Raw genomic sequence first — 17,096 nt, 5'->3', positions numbered from 1 at the left:
AACCATTTTGAACTAATATTGTAGTTTGTGGCAATTCATCAGGCCTCTAAATAACAATACGAAGAGGGTCAACAAATAAATTAGAATACATTATTATACTTGTAACTAAAACTGAATACAAAAGGAATCTATAGAATGCATAGATGTGTCCAAAACATGTCGAATACAATCAACCAATTCGCTCTAATTCATTCTTGCGAAAAAAGCACATTGAATACATTCAACCAATATAGACACCACATATTTCTTTCTATTTCTTTATTTACTACCATAAAAAGAAATTAACCACCTTAAACAAGACATTTCATGAAAATGTCTAAAAACAATGTTTATATGATTCTATTGAATACGAATAAAATAAAAGCATACATGGGACCTATTGAATCTATATGAACATGGGCATACAATATCTATTGAATTCATTAAATTGTGTGTTAGTTCCTCAAATGGAGAATTACTACACATAAGGGAACTTCCTCTACGGCATACCCAACTTAAGCCAAACTCCAAAGCTCATGTGATCATGACCTTTAATTGAGCTTGTAAATGACAAGAGGATCAAAGAATATAGTGTAGTGCATATGACTTGAGCTTTATGATTGGACAATAAATCACTTGCTTAAAAGCACATTGAAAAAATTTAACCAAAAGTGAACCTCATTGTTTGTTCTAATCCTTTTTTGTCACCGTGTCATGTATAGTCAACTCATACCGGTCATCCTAGAAGAGTGTATATGGGATTTACTAAATTTATCTAATAATGAGGTTTATATATGATGTATTTCATTAATAAAGTAACGATGCATAGAGGATCCTACTAAATTTATAAGAATTCTTAAGTTGGTCATGAGGTTCAAAATCAATATCTAAGACAATGGGCAAAAATTTGCTAGTGAGCAAAATTCCACAAGTGTCATACACCAAATTAGAATTATCTTGAATGTGACCTAAAAGCCAAACCTTTGTTGGGAATTAAAGTGTCTCAATCTTAATCTTTGCAAGTACATGATATAATTTTTTGATTATTTAGCATTTTTTACATAATCATGACAAATTTTATATTTGTATTACTATATAATTGCGCTCCACCTCAAATGGAGCATGAGAACTTGTGCAAGGCATTTGATGTCAAGTTGTCATAAGGTGGGTATGTTTAGAGGATTCAGAGCCACCCTCTATTGGGGGATTCTATGACAAGTTATGACGATATCTTATGAGGTTACATATGATTTACCGACTTGCTATTTTTTTCAAGTTGGAAGGAATCTTCATGGGCACCCTCTTTGGGGTTTGTAACATGGTTTTGCAATACATTTGTGGTTTCCAGCTTGTTCAATTGTCTATAAATTGGTACATGAGGAAGTGGTTCCATATGAGAATTGAACGTACATAGGTGCTATTAGAATCCTGCCAAAATTCTTCCAAGTTTATTGCTAGTGAAATAGTCATGAGTATTCTAATCCTCTTTCAAAATTTGATAATACATTGTGCAAGTTTTGGAGTGGTTCCGTGACTCCCCATGACTCACCAAAACTCGGCGAGTCAAGGGTCGAGTGACCCTCGGCGAGTCCTGTGTGGCTCAGACCCGGACTCAGCGAGTTTTGGCCGAGTCATGGCAAGTCACATGACTCGGTGACTCAGCTCGGACCCGGCGAGTCCCGATGCCAGGACTCGGTCGGCGTAAAATACTGAAAAAGTAAAATTAAAACATGTTAAGCAATGGTTTTACTTGCTTTTTTTTCAATTTATATTTGATTCTAAGTTGTAAAAGGCATCTCATTTCATTCTATTGAAAAAATAGGAGGAGAAGAGTGAGTTGTGAGGAAAAAGAAGAGAGCATAGTAGGGCAACCAGCAAGGAGGAGTAAAATTTCTTCAACAAATCACGTTGGGCCAGTGTAATACTTGCATTTGGTGCATCAAAAGCTTGCTAGAGAGGATTGGAAAGAGGTTGCATTTCATTTCAACCTTCTTATAAGAGGTAAGATTTATTTATTTTTGTTTTTTTGGTGTTTTATAAGCAAAATTTACATTTATTTTTTAAACATTTGTAATATGTATTCATTTCTTTCAAATAAATCAGCAAACTCTACCATGTAGATTGTTTTTTGTTTTCTCAAAATTTAAAGAAATCAGCAAACCCTATAATGTACATTTTTTTTGTTTAAAAATGTACATTGTAGGGTTTGCTGATTTCTTTATGTTTTGAAATGAAAAAAACAGTCTACATGGTGGGTTTGCTAATTTCTTTGAAAAAAATGAATACAAATTCTATTACATTGATTTTTGTATCAAAATCAAAACATTGCTATTATTTTTTTTTGTATTAATTTATAATTTAAAAATGGACAAATATTCATTTTTTTTGTAATTGTGTCTTATTCCAGCAACCTTCAACTTTTGAAAACAATGTCTAGTTCCAATCCTCCTCGTAGAGCAATCCCGGGTAGAAAAGATCCAGCTTGGAAATATACAGAACCTTTTCCTTGGCAAAAAAGAGGAGAGGCAAAATGTAAATTTTGCAAAACAATCTTTCATGGAGGCATAAATAGATTGAAATACCACCTTGTCGGCATATGTGGCCACGATGCAGAGCCTTGCACACTAGCACTTCCTGAGGCTATTCGTGAGTGCCAAGTGCTATTAGACACATTTGAGACTCGAAAAGAAATAAAGAAGAGGCTCAGGCTAGCATTGGTTGTGTTGGAGAGGCCTCTTCCATGCCTCCATATTGTCCTAGTGGGAGTGCTAATGCTTCTGTTGCCGGTAGTGCCAATGCTAGTGGGAGTATCAATGCAACTCCAACCATTGGTCCTAGAGTTCGTAAATCTAGGATGGATTCATATTTTGAGCCACGCACTACTCCCAATGCCCAACCTTCACTTGAGAGCATGGCTTGGAACAAAGAGGTACACAATAAGGCTAAAGGTGCAATTGGAAGATTTTGGTTTTATTGCAATATTCCATTCTTCGCAGCCAGGTAATTCCTTTTAGTTTTTATTTGATTGTTTTAAGTTTTTAAGTTGTTAATATTTTTAGTTTGTTTTGTCTAATATTTATAATTTTATACTTATCCTATTTAATTTATTTGTGATAGGTCTCCTTATTGGCAGAGCATGGTCGATGCCATCACTATTTGTGGGGCGGGTTTCAAAGCCCCTTCTGATTCCGAGTTAAGTGGGCCAATTTTGATAGAATCGATGGCTGATGTAAAAGCCACATTAGAGGATCAGCGAGAGATATGGAAGAAGGGTTGCACCATCATGACTGATGGTTGGACTAATAGGAGAAATCGGACGCTCCTAAATTTTCTTGTTTCTTCTGCAGGTGATTGAATAACTTGAATTTTATTTAATGATTCGTATTTTATTTTTGAGTTGAGATTTATTGGATGATCATTGATCACTGATTTTGCTTTGTTTTCAAATTTCAAGTGGCACCATGTTCATGAAGTCCATTGATGCTTCTGCACATTCTAAAAATGCCACTTACCTATGTGAGGTTATAGAGGAGGTCATATATGAAGTGGGTGAGGAGAATGTAGTACAAGTGGTGACCGATAATGCAGCAAATTATGTTGTTGCAAGTAAACTTTTGATGGAGAGGCACCCATCTATATTTTGGTCTCCATGTGCCGCCCATTACATTGACCTCATGTTGGAGGACATTGGTAAGATTGCATGGATCAGGACATGTGTAGAGAAGGCAAAAAATATTTGCAAATTTGTATACAATCATGCATGGGTCCTTAACTTAATGAGGCAATACACAGGGCAGAAGGAGTTGGCTCGTCCTAGAATCACTAGATTTGCCACTAACTTCATCACACTGCAATCCTTGATTCGGAGTAAGGCAACTTTGAGACGTATGTTTGTTGGTGAGGAGCGGACTTCCTCATCCTATGCTACGAGTGCTGCAGGAGTTGATGTCGCAGATTACATTTTTGATGAGCCAAGCTTTTGGACCCCTTGTGTTGAGATTGTGAAGGTAAAATTTTTAAGCATTCTACCTTATGTTTTAAGTTTTTCTTTTTATTTTTATTCATATTTTTCTTTTATTTGCTTATTTTCATTCACAATTTCACACTTACATTAATTGATATTACATATTGTTTCACAATATTTGCAGTTCATTGAGCCCTTGGTAATTCTCCTACGTGTTGCTGACGGGGAGAAGCCCACAATGGGCAACATATATGAGGGCATGGATATAGGGCCACGGAGGGCATCAGATCTGCCTATGAAGGGGATGAGAGTAAGTATCGTCCCATTTGGGATATCATTGACAGGAGATGGCAGGCCCAGCTTCACAGGCCCCTTCATGCAGCTGCTTATTACCTCAATCCGGCATTCCATTTCCGCCCTAATTTCAAGGCGGATGAGGAGGTTCTTAGTGGGCTCTACTCAGTGATAGAGCGAATGTCGCCTAGTCATAGCAGTAGTATAATCCAGGAGCTAGAGGCTTATTCTAATGCAAAAGGGGAGGTCTTCTCTCGTCAGCTTTGCAAAGAAAATCGGACAAAAATGCAACCAAGTAAAATGTATATTTTAATAAATTAAGAGCATAATTTTAATTATATGTTATTCAATTTATTATTAATTATTAAATGAGGCTGATTTTTTTTTCCTTTTTCTCATCTCAAATAGGTGGTGGCAGATGTTTGATCCTAAAACACCAAATCTTCAACAAGTAGCCATTCGTATTTTGAGCCAGCCATGCAGTGCTTCCGATTGTGAGCGCAATTGAAGTATGTTTGAGCATATACACTCCAAGAGGCGCAATAGACTGTCTGTGGAGAGGTTGAATGATCTAGTCTTTGTTCATTACAACCTCTGTCTTAGACACAAACAGGTTATGGACCATGACAGCACCCCGATCACGCTAGAGGAGGTTGATCCAGAATCTAAGTGGATCAGTGAGGCTATAGATCCTATCTTTGGTGTTGAGGACTTAGATTGGATCGACCAAGTAGATAGAGAGGTTGAGGTTGTAGCCATGGCAAAGGAGGAGGTTAGAGCGCGAGCAGAGCCAAAGCCAGAGCTAGAGCTAGAGCCAGACACAGCTGATGTTGCTGAGGGTAGAATGGAGTCACGGGCAGAGAGTATGGTTGCTGACGCATCCAGGACCTACCTTAGGATTAGACGCCTTCATAGGAAGGACCCAGGCTCCTTTGAGCCATAGACTTGTAGTTGTTTTACTTTTGATATATGTGTGGAACTAGAACATTTGAATTTTGATGTCATGGATTTCATATTCCATGAGTTTTGTAATATTTTTACATTTGACACTATTTATATATCTATGTTTATTGGTTGCTATTTCCTTCAGCTACAATTTGCGTTTATACTAATGTGATCGATGTATACTTGACACTTGTGTATGTGATCAAATTAACTTCTATTTGATGATGTTATTGTGTATTTAAGGTTTGTTTAATAAAGGGTGCATGAAACAAGTTTTAAATCCTTAAAAATCGCTAAATTTCTTGGGTTTTTCACTTTGCCGAGTCCTGTCGGGTCCTAGCCGATCCGAGTCCCGAGTCCCGAGTCGAGTCACCCTTGCCAAGTCCGCGCCGAGTCCGAGTCCCATTTCTATGGGTTATTCTCCAGAAAGGGTTTTCCCCACATAAATCATTGTGTTATAATATCATTGTTTATATGCTTAAGAATGTATTTCTCTACTTTTTGTAATTAGTTTGTATTAATTTTTAAGCCTTTTCTACAACACTACCTTCAAGATTAGCATAGGAAGTTGTTTCCCCACACCTTGCTTCCTTACACCCTTACCTATATGGTATCTATTGAGTTCATCTAATTACTATATGTATGTGGGATCTACAATGAAATGTGTATGAAATCTCAAATCTCTGTTGTTGTGGAATTTATTAAAATCGTCTAAGCATGGTATGTGAATATGGTGTAATTAATTTATTTTAAAATATGAGATACATCAAATTTATATAAACTCCCAAACACAAACAACAAGTCTACAGCAACCATAATCTTGTTAAAGAGCACTTAAAACAATCAACCTATATGGAAACCACAGTCTATCCTAATTCTTTCTTTAATACCCATACAAAAATAATTACCTTGTATGAAGCACCTAATGAATTTATCCAATAACATATTGTATATGTGATTCTATTTAAAATATCTAATAGCAGATCCTATATGGGGTCTACATATAGGATATATTGAGTTTGTCTTATAGTGTATATGGTCATGCTGAATTAATCTAATAATTGAGAGTCAAAGAGCCCTACTAAATTCACGCAAGTTGTCATATAGAGTGTAAAAGGTCAAGGTGACTTACTAGGTCACAACTTAACCACTATGTCTCTTGGGACAACTTAAACCTTTTTACAACAAATGGGATTTTTCATTTTGCTCTATATATAATATTAAAATTGTACTCTATACACTTGATTTAGTTGAGAGATAGTGTTTCTAACATCACTTTTAGGAAAGGCTGTTTTCTATATTTTAGTGCTACCAACAAATATATATATTTGTGAGATTTGGGGATTCAATCTTTGCAGCGCAAATAAGGGTCAGGTTAACAGAGATTTTATTTACATACTATCTGAAAACCTGCAAGAAAAACTTAGTTCCACATGCAATTGTTTTAGCTAAATTTGGCATTCATCCTCTTCATATTTCAGCTGTATTCTATGTAGTGATACTACTTCATAGATTAAGATCTATGGCTGATACAACAAATAGATGAAATAAACATCCATTCAAGGCTCTTCAGTCATCTATGAATTATGTGAACAAGGGATAAGAAACTTAGCATGCCCAATGTTTGAGTTTGCAAGGCATCAGTATTGATATTAATCATCTTCCTCTTGGTATCTTTGCTATCAATACTCCCCACATGTTGAAACAGATATTTATAAAAGTGCAAGGGATGAAATCTATAGAGCCTATATAGAACTAACTTCAACAAAACCTGCAGAACCATTGTCAACAAAAATTGCAGCACTACTGATAGCTCAATATTCATATACAAGATGGATGCATTACTCCTCCTAAGTACACTAGACTTGGTTCTAGTTTGAGATGTCTTTTGGTCCAACTGCAGTTATGATCTCATTAACTTTGCATGGACTCAAAGCATTTTAGCCTGAGAAATCAGCACATTTGTAGATTTTACAACACTGAACCAGAATCAAATGAGCATTTTCTAATAAAATGTCTACCATATTGTGAGATTCATAACAAGCTTTACTATCTCTTTAAAGTAAATCATGGCTCTCTATCCTATAAATTATGAGGATCAAATATATGTAGCTCTGTTCATTAGAGAGATAATCCAATATAGAGTCCGCATTCTTAAAAATCATCAGCTCAACTCCTTTATCTCAATGTTCACCTTCAAATTTATTTTTATAATTTTAACTTCAGAAACACAACAAACTCATTGTAATGATGATTTATTCTTTATTTTTCTATAAATAAAAAATATTTTTTTGACAATCCTATTAAGTTATTAACCTAAATTGATTACTAGCATACAATAATATAAATTTCAAATTTCTATGATTTTACCAAGTTCTATGTTAAAATTATTTTCTTACAATCCTATTAACCTTATTTAATTACTGATAAAAATAATATAAATTTCAAATTTCTATAATTTCAAACTTTACCAAACATAAAAAATAAACCAGACCTTACCAATCGACCTACATCCAGAGTACCTAACCCTAATACAACAGGAACTTGAACCCGGTTGTCTCTTTTCCAAGTGTTTTCAAGTTGGTTCTCAATCTTAGAAGTGTCCTCCCTTACCATTACAACTTACTTATTTAATAACAGAGATTATATGGGTCCTATTGGATTCATCAAACAGCAGTATAAATATGTTTTCAAAATTCATCAAATAACAGAATGTACATGGGATCTCCTTAATACATCCAATAACAGCTTATGAATGGAAATCTATTAAATCCACAGAATATGTAAGCACACCCATTATACATACCTGTCCACGCTCTGCCACAACAAGCAAATCCTTTGGTGATCCGTTTAACTGTACATTCAATCCGAAATCCCTCTTGTCTGGGTCAGAATCCAAAATAATGCAGTCATCATCAAATTGTACGATGTCCCGTTTCTTCTTTTTATACTTCTTAGAAGAAGACGTCCTTATGACAGAAACCCTCTTCTCACCAGAAGGGCGTTTGTAATGAAAGGTTTTCTTGGTCTTGCAATTGGGACTTATATCTTCATCCGACGATGAGCTAATTTCAATAACAATTCGCCGGGGGCCCATTCTTTTTATCCCAATGAAAATCCAATTCAAAATTATAAAACAAAACCCTTGAACTGCCCAGTCCAGATTACTCCAATAAACCCCTTCAACTGTAGCAAATGATATCAATCCTAATTATACCCTGTGACCTACATTGTGAACCCAACATAGTTCCAACAAAAATCCAGTCATGATGTGGTAAAATGACCTGGTTTTTTGGCCTTTACATTTCATCAAAGCTGCGTTAAGTTCATCTGTAAGAAATGGAAATTTGAAAAGGCAACGGACCAACTGAAAGGCTCCCAAGGCTGGGAGTAAAGAATCCAGTCTGTCTCCTGAGAAATGGAAATCAGACTTGTAAATTCAAATCTTGCCCAAAATAACTACTCGCATTTGTTGCTATAAATTTCAAATCCAATCAAGATTACTTTCTTCACTGCTTGGTCAAAATCTAACGGTTACACCAACAATTATTTTAAAGCTGCTTTTTATTTATATTTATACATATTTGTGCTTATTATACATCGGCCATAATAAATCATTTTTCGTGGGAACTCCGGTTATATTATATATTTGTAGAGGTGTTTTTTATTAGTTTTAGGAAAAAAAAATTGTTTTTAAAGTGAGAGTCGTTTTTCATTTCTTCTTTTTCAATCGCTCAATTTCATTATGATGATTTCGAAACTATCACAATATTCATTATGGATTGTGAAATATGATGAGTTTAATAATCTTGTGACATTAAAAGGCATTATATGACTCTAGATTCAAGCATCCAAAAATCACATATCGAACATCTAAGGATCATTAAAAGTTTATTCAAAGCAACTAATAAGACACACACATCATTCATTTGATAGATACTACACTTTAGGCTTTCTCCATTATGTGTATCTTTTATATTTTCAACCTTGTGAAATCAATTATAATTTTGTGTTTTTTAATTATCTTGTGGTACTTTTGACCTATTTTGGGTCGCATTTGACAGATAATATTGCACTTCCATTGATGACTTTTGTTGTGCTTTTGATCAATCTCATGTCACTTTTGACTAAGCATTAGTATCCCTTGACACTTTCAAAGAAAATCATAACAAAAATCAAAATCTTTTCGAATACGATCTTTTGGAGATTGTCATATCATTATCAAAATCTATTAAATTATCTTATCTTTTATCTCTAGCTTTCCTTGTTGCTTGGAAACTTGTCTATTCCAAGCAAAAATTTAAGTTAGGTCATATCATTTGTGGATATACTTAAGAGTTGTCATCTACTCTTAAGTTGGTAAACTCCACTTTATATATGTTTTTGTGGCCTTACAAGGCTAGTTCAAGTGAAACAATCTTTGTATCTATTTGCTTGGGCTTGTAAGGCTAGTCAAGTAAAACAATCTAGCTATCTATTTACTTAGGCTCATGAGGCTAGTTCAAGTAAAAACAATATCAATTTCAATCTTAATCATTTGGAGTTCTAGCTTAACTTTTATATATTTGGCTTTATCTAACAAACATATATTATCAACAAATGTATCCAATCTTGTCCAAGGTTTTACACTTACATATGCCAATCACAAGGCCGCAACACAAAAAAAAACATGGAGGCTTGATAAACTAATTTAAACATGCAAACAACCATAGGGGAGAGCCAATATGAGTCTAGAATGCCCTCACATTTACCTTCCCTAGAGGGGTTTCAATATCCTAACTTGTCATATTTAGGGATTATTACAATTGAAGAAGATGACTCCCCACAAACCATTGGACAACCAATAATAGAAGAACTAGAGGAATTTAAGTGAGATCCTAGAGCAATGCAAGTTATAGACAATCTCCTCAATTTAGATCCAAATCACTATTTTTTATTGTTAGCTCAAAGAGATGCCAAGTTTCCTTTTGATTTTAACACCACCACTCATAAAGAACAAGATCTTATAACCTTCAAAATAACTAGTCAAACAATTCCAATTAATATACCCATCACAAGCATTTCATTATCGCAATCAAATATATTGAACCCATCACAAACTATGTCACAAAAGCCCATTAGATAAATTTACTCCCACCATCCAACACACACCATCATCCAAACCTCCTACATATAAGGCTTAATGGCATCCATTTCATGAGACTCGTGATCATTTTTCACCCAAATCATTCCATACAATTGCACATTCTATTCCAAACACTACTAGTTCCAGCACCCAAAACACATCTCTTGTGTCAAACCCCCTTCAAATAAGATCTTTATATATAGCATCATTGCTCAAATCTTTATCTTTTGTATCTATGCCACAACAAATGCATTCCCAACATATCACAACCTCACCTTCTACATCTCAACATTCCAATTATCGACAAACACAATAGATGTCATCTCAAACATATATACCTAATCAAAATTACATCCCATCCAATCAAGTCAATACCTTTGTTCCCAAAACTAACCCTCTAGGTTATTCTTCCACCTCATATACTTCTCAACCACAAATCCATGTACTTGCAAGAACATACATATCACATAGCCAATCACTTTCGTCTACACACATCCCCACTAAAGGACATCTTTTGATACCTACAAATAACTTGGCAACACAAAAATCGAAGCTCACAAAAAAAAGATAACACGTATTGGGATGGGACATGTTGTCACAAAATTTTGCACCCTTGGTGATCAAGCTTGATCACCAACCTTGTGAAACATGGAAACAACCTCTCAAGTGCAGGACCTTGTGTTGTTGTGAGGTTGAGTCTCCAGAGAAGGTCATCTTCCTCTCCAATCAGATGCAAGTGTTGGACCAACCCAACACCAATAATCTAACACTACTGATCTCTGAGGGAAAAGGGGAAGAAAGATTGCTTGAAAAGGGAAAAGGTTTGCACCTATATTGAAAGTTTGACCTTCCTACCTATGTCTGCACAGAACATCAATAGAATTGCTCTGAGTATGCATAAATTCTTATCCTAGTTAGTCACCTATCTATGAGTGAAGGTTGGGATCTGGTGAAATGAAGAGAGGAACTGAGTTCAGTTCACAGTCAACATCCACAGGGGGGTCAACTCAGACACTTACAACTAAGGAAATCAAAGAAGAATACATTCATACAAAGAGGCAAAATATTACACAAGTTGTAAGAACTGAAAGAGACAAATTAAGCATAATCTATTAATGTAAAGGCAAGGAAACTTTTACAAATCATGAAAACAAGTATTCAATTGAAAATGAAAAGGAAGAAGATCCTTTGGAAATATACAAAAATTGCCTTTATAGTTCAGGCATAACTCAGATGGTTAAAATCAAGAAACCCTAACCCTAATCAAGGTTGGGTTACAAAAATTTGAGAGGGGAGAAGAAGATCAGATCAAGGATGACCTGATGGCATGTTGAACCTAGCCTTTGAAGTCATCCTCTGCTTCTAGAAGAGTGAAAATCACCCCTTGGTGAAGTAATCCTTGTCAACAAGCATGGCCAAGCACACTTGTAGAGACAAAAGTTTATGTTCTACATTGAAGAAGGCATGGGTGGTGCCTGAAATTGGTTGCATGCATCATGTATGGAGTTATGGCGAGCAAATATGATGGTTGGAGTGAGATCGGGTCCAAAATTGGGCGTCGACTGAGCAGAGAACGTCCTCGACCATCGAGTCAACAACCACCTTCCTGTAGAGCATTCAAAACTCAACAAGCACTGCAAAATTAAAAGTCCATCAATCTGAGAGATTCGCGCAAAGATGGACGCACGAGATCTCTTCATGTAGGCATCCAGCAGGCCCAATCTGAGATTAAAACATGGTCATCAGATCGGGCCTTTATGAAGATCCGACGGTCATAATTGGTTGTCGTGGCACCCCTGGGTCCACGTTCCACTCACTATGTTTAACCACTAAGCTGCATTGAGTTCTTATCTCACAGCATCTCTCTGTGTCTATTTTTACCCCATGGGATAAGCTTTTGCTTATTTTGCCTTAGTTTTTTATCCCGCGGCCCCTTTTCACTCTCTATTGTACCTCGCGGGATAAGCCATCTTGATTTTTCCCTGTTTTCTTATCCCACAGCATCTCCCTTGTCATTGTTTTCCTCTGCGAGATAAGGGTCTCTTTTATTTACCCTTATTTTCTTATCCTGTGGGGCCTTTGATGCCTTTGTTTTACCTCGCAGGATAAGAGAGGTTGAACCTCTTCTTATTTGGATCTTATCCCGCACGACTTCCCTTGTTGCTCTTTGATATCTTGAATGTTGTTGCTACATAGGATAATCCTGTTGGCTTATTTCTCCTATTCTCTTTATCCCGTAGCCCTTTCTTGTTGACCTTTTCACCCTGCGAGATAAGGGGAAACGCACATCTGCCTTTATGTTTCTTATCCTACGACATCATTCTTCTCTCGACTTCACCTCGCAGGATAAGGCTTTCTTCTTTTCTTTTCTACATTACTTATCTTGTGCATTGTCGCTACACCCTTCTTGCCCTCGCGGGATAAGCCTTTCGTTGGTATCCTTCGACCATCCTTATCCCTGCGGGAACACGCGGGATAAGGAAAACCCTTTCCCTCATTGTGTTGCCTTGTGAGCCTTATCTAGCAAACCTTGGTGATGCTTCTCTTTGCTCTACAAGATAACATTTCTTTGGTAAATAGGCCTTTCAGCTTATCCCATGCGAGTAGGACCCACTGTGAATATACTCGTGAGATAACACCCGCTCACACATCCATATGATTCGCTTATCCCACACAACTAGGATATTTAGGTCGACACTTAAGTGAATAATTCAAGCACGTGGGACTCATAATGGGTAAGGTGATCGTGCGATGGGGCCATCCCTAGTAAATTTCTTATCCCGCGGCCTTCAGCTGAAGTCTTTGAAACTTCACGGGATAAGCAAAAAATCCCCTTTGGATTCTTGTGTGCTTATCTCACGCTACGTCATTGTGCTCTTTGTAACTCTGCGAGATAAACAAAATGCCCCTTGTTGTTATTTCATCTCAAGTGTCATTGTTTTACCTTCATTTTCTTATCCCGTGGGAACGCGTGAGATAAGAAAGTCATTGTTTTCTCTTGTTCTCTTATACCGCGAGAACATTTTTTCTTTCTCCCTGCTAAGGTTGGCACAAAATTTGCCAACAGGACATAATAGGAATAACTATACACTAGAAGACATGTGTCCTTATCCTTTCGATAGATATATCCCTATAATTACCTTTCCCTCTAACTTTGAGATACCTATGTTCGACAAATAAGGGAAAATGTGATCCACGTGAGTTCATATAAGTGAATTTTATCTAGCTTGTTTTAAGGTTTCTTATCATGATACCTATCTAATGTGCCTATTTCCTTATAATTTAGGAGGTCAAGCCATTGAATGGTTCACATACTTACCCCAAGGGATCAAATCCTTTCATGAATTAGCACAAAATTTCATTGCCCATTTCTCATATAATGATTTGAAAATAAAATTCTATGACTGACCTATATAACAAAAAAATAAGAAATGGAGAATCATTCGTTGTCTTTCTACATTAATGGAGAAATATAACAAGAAAAACAAAAAATAACTTGTCCACATACTAGTGCCCAGAGTTTAAATCAAGAAATTTATTTCCACTTGCAACTCTAATGTGCCAACATATTTGATGAGATCATAGAAAAGGGAATAATTATTGAAAAAAATATCATTGCTAAAGGTATTGTGAAAATATATATGAAAATAAGGATAATCCCTCTACATCTAATGATAAACCTAGTCTTTGGGGAAAAAAAAAAAAAGAACATTGTCAATGACTATAGTAGATGCAAATTTATCCAAAACATACAATCCCAATCCAATGTACACCATTAGCAAACACAAAACAAAATATTCAAGGTGTTACCATTCCTAGAGCACCTACACAAAACAACACTCCAAGTAAAAATATACTCCTATAGGGGAACCTATTGAATCTGTGTATGTTGAATTGTTACCTATTTATAAACCCTAAAGATCCAACGACTAACCCTAGATCTACAAACACATTCAAAAAACAACCAATAGATAACTACAAATGAATGAAAATAACATAAAATAAAAAAATATATACCTTCACATGCAAGAGAGGCGTGTCTAAATTGTTCTCCTATCCTCCATGATCTTATATATGATGATAATTGCTCTTCGATTTGTATGCACTTGCACAAAATCTCAAAGAGAAATGGATGGTAGTTGTGATGATGTAAGGCTATGATTGTGACAGTGTATGCTCTAAGATGATTTTGGTAGAGTATGGGTATGCTCAAGCTATGTGTGTTGTAGAGTGAGAGGAGGAAGCCTATTTTATAGAGATTATACTAAAAATGGAGGGTTTAGATTAAGAGGTTAAATTGTGAATGGCTAGGATCTCATAGATGAAACAGAATCAATAAGCTAAAGATGAAGGGAGGAGATTAAGAGGTGGAAAGGTAAAAGATAAGGGTGAATAGGATTAAGAGGTTAATTTGAAATGAAGGGATAAGATTAAGCGGTGGGTTGATTTTAGAGAAAACACAAAGTGAATGAAGAGACATTTGACACTTGTCACGTGCCTACGAATTTAGATTATGATCCATGTAAATAAGTTGAAGGGCTAGGATTAAAGAGGGAAAAATAAGTGAACTAAATTAAATAAATATAATTATTTATTTAATTAATAGAGGAGAGGGCTAGATAAATTAAATAAATAAAGTATTTAATTGATTTAGGAGATGAGGTGAGATCTAAATAAATAATATATATTTATTTAAATTAGAAAGAAGAGTCTTAGTGAATTAATTAAATAAATAAAAATATTTGTTTAATTAATATAAGACATTGGGATAAAATAATTAAATATTTATTTAATTAAAGGATAATTTTAGGTGTCTACACAATCCACTTTACAAAAAATGGTCCAATCTAAGCTTATCACATTATTAGAAATCAAATACTAAGAACCTCAATTCAAACCCTCACGGTACAAAGATAATGAGTTTTGTGAATACCATAGGATCAAAGGTTGTAAAACTCTAATTGTACAAAATTGAAAAATCGTATCCAAGACCTTATATATTGGGGTGATATTGTTGTTGAAGATTGTCTCCCTTCATCCAATACTAATCTCAAGATATTGCAAGATTCAATCCCTAGCCATGGGAAACAGAACACCTCCAACAAGTGTTTACAAGTCCAAGGATGCTAATTATACCTCTATTTCACATGAGTACACCATATCTCACATAGGAGGAACCAATACTTATGTTTCTACCATATTCATTAAAGACCAAAATCTAGAGTGTGTAATCACTACACATAGGGGTAAGGAACACTTCAATGGGCCCAACCCACATCTCATCCTATATTTGATGATATTCTCTTAAATCAAATAAGAAAAATGTTGGAGTGATTAGGACATTATCTAATTAGGTCATTTAATTACTTTATTCACTTAAGCTAAACTTAGGTGCTTTCCTTTTATTTAATTAGGCTAATGATGGCTTGCGTTGTCTCATTCATTATGATTGTGGCACTTGGCATTGGCTGATTTAATCTTCCTCTACTAGGGTTTGCATAGAGGGTTTTATCATTATGCTTTTATAAGCATTCATTGTATTCATTGCAATCTATCCAATTCATTTGCAAGTTATTCTCAATATCAGATTCCTCTTTGGATCAGTCTCTCTCAAGGTTGTATAACATTAATCATTGCTTCTTCTCTTCGTATGTGATAGGCATTTTTCTTGTAGGTAATTCATGGGCTTGTGGGGTTGAACAAATAACTCTGACATGGTATATGACCTCTAGATCTGCTAAGTTCTTGTGCAATTTATAAGAGATCTAGCCTTGAGAAAAATTGACTCATCTTGAAGAAAAACAATTTATGGGCTTTCTTAATAGCCACAAAACTATCTGGGTTGCACTTAATTCTATAAAATTCATCAAATTTCATGTGAAAATTTTAAAAAAGAAAAAAAAAAAAAGGAAATCAAGATACGACCATAACTTTTTCTGAAAAAAGAAAATTTAGAAAAAAAGATTTGTGGATTCTTTTCTTTGCCCCAAAAAACCATTTGGGTATTTGTTGGATTATGTGTGAAGTGAGTAAATATTCTATAAATTAAATTGCAAGGATTGTGTTGTTGGTTGTCAGCTAGATAAATTAAACCTTTCTTCTTTTTGTCATAACTTTTGCATATGACGTCCAATTTTTTAAAAAAATCTATCATCAGAAAGGTAGTTTTGAACCTGACCTAGTGGTGTTAGAAGTTTTTGTAGATTTTTCTCCATGTAGATTATATGGGCATATAAATTTGGATCTAGTTGTTTATACTTGGAGGGCTATAACTTTTATGTCGAGACTTTGTTTGCATGATTCTTGCGACATAAAAAAATAAGTTCAGTCCTCTACATAGATCTTAGGCCTATTTCTAGAATATTCATTGGGTACTATTTCAATCACATCTTAGATTCTATATTTTTATTTCTTTTCTGAAAAATGTGCAAATCACATTTCTATTTGTATTGAGGGTTTCTATTTTTTTAATCACTTTGGAGATTATCTTGAGAAGTAAATCATGTATAAGGCTTGTAAATAAAAATATTATGGGAGTAATCAACATGGGTATGAATGATGTCATAATTTCTCACATGAAGGTTTTCAAATCTTTCCTGAGAGTGCATTTGTTTCATCAAATGATACAACTTCAAAATCTCAAGTTGTTCTTTCTCCACCTGTAGAGATAATTGTTGCACCTTCATTGATTGAGACTCTTATTCCTATTAAGAATGATAACTCATCTCTTGTTGTTGATTTGTTGAGTCTTACCAATGAGTCATTACAATAGGTTTCTAATTGTCTTCT

At 35.1% G+C, this 17,096-nt stretch overlaps 1 protein-coding gene across 1 annotated transcript in view; it reads right to left on the bottom strand.

Annotated features, from left to right (window-relative positions):
• LOC131039747 (RPM1 interacting protein 13) overlaps nt 1–8,740 on the bottom strand; it is a 31,430-nt gene extending 22,690 nt beyond the window's left edge. The window contains exon 1 of the mRNA XM_057972583.2: nt 7,989–8,740. Coding sequence (XP_057828566.1) covers nt 7,989–8,279 — 291 coding nt within the window. The 5' untranslated portion in view covers nt 8,280–8,740. The remainder of the gene's footprint in view (nt 1–7,988) is intronic.
• Between the last annotated feature and the right edge of the window lie 8,356 nt (nt 8,741–17,096).

The sequence above is a fragment of the Cryptomeria japonica genome, chromosome 6 (genome assembly GCF_030272615.1).
Source record: "Cryptomeria japonica chromosome 6, Sugi_1.0, whole genome shotgun sequence".
Taxonomy (NCBI): Eukaryota; Viridiplantae; Streptophyta; class Pinopsida; order Cupressales; family Cupressaceae; genus Cryptomeria; species Cryptomeria japonica.
The sequence above is the reverse complement of the archived record's forward strand: the minus strand, read 5'-3'. Positions and strand labels throughout refer to the sequence as shown.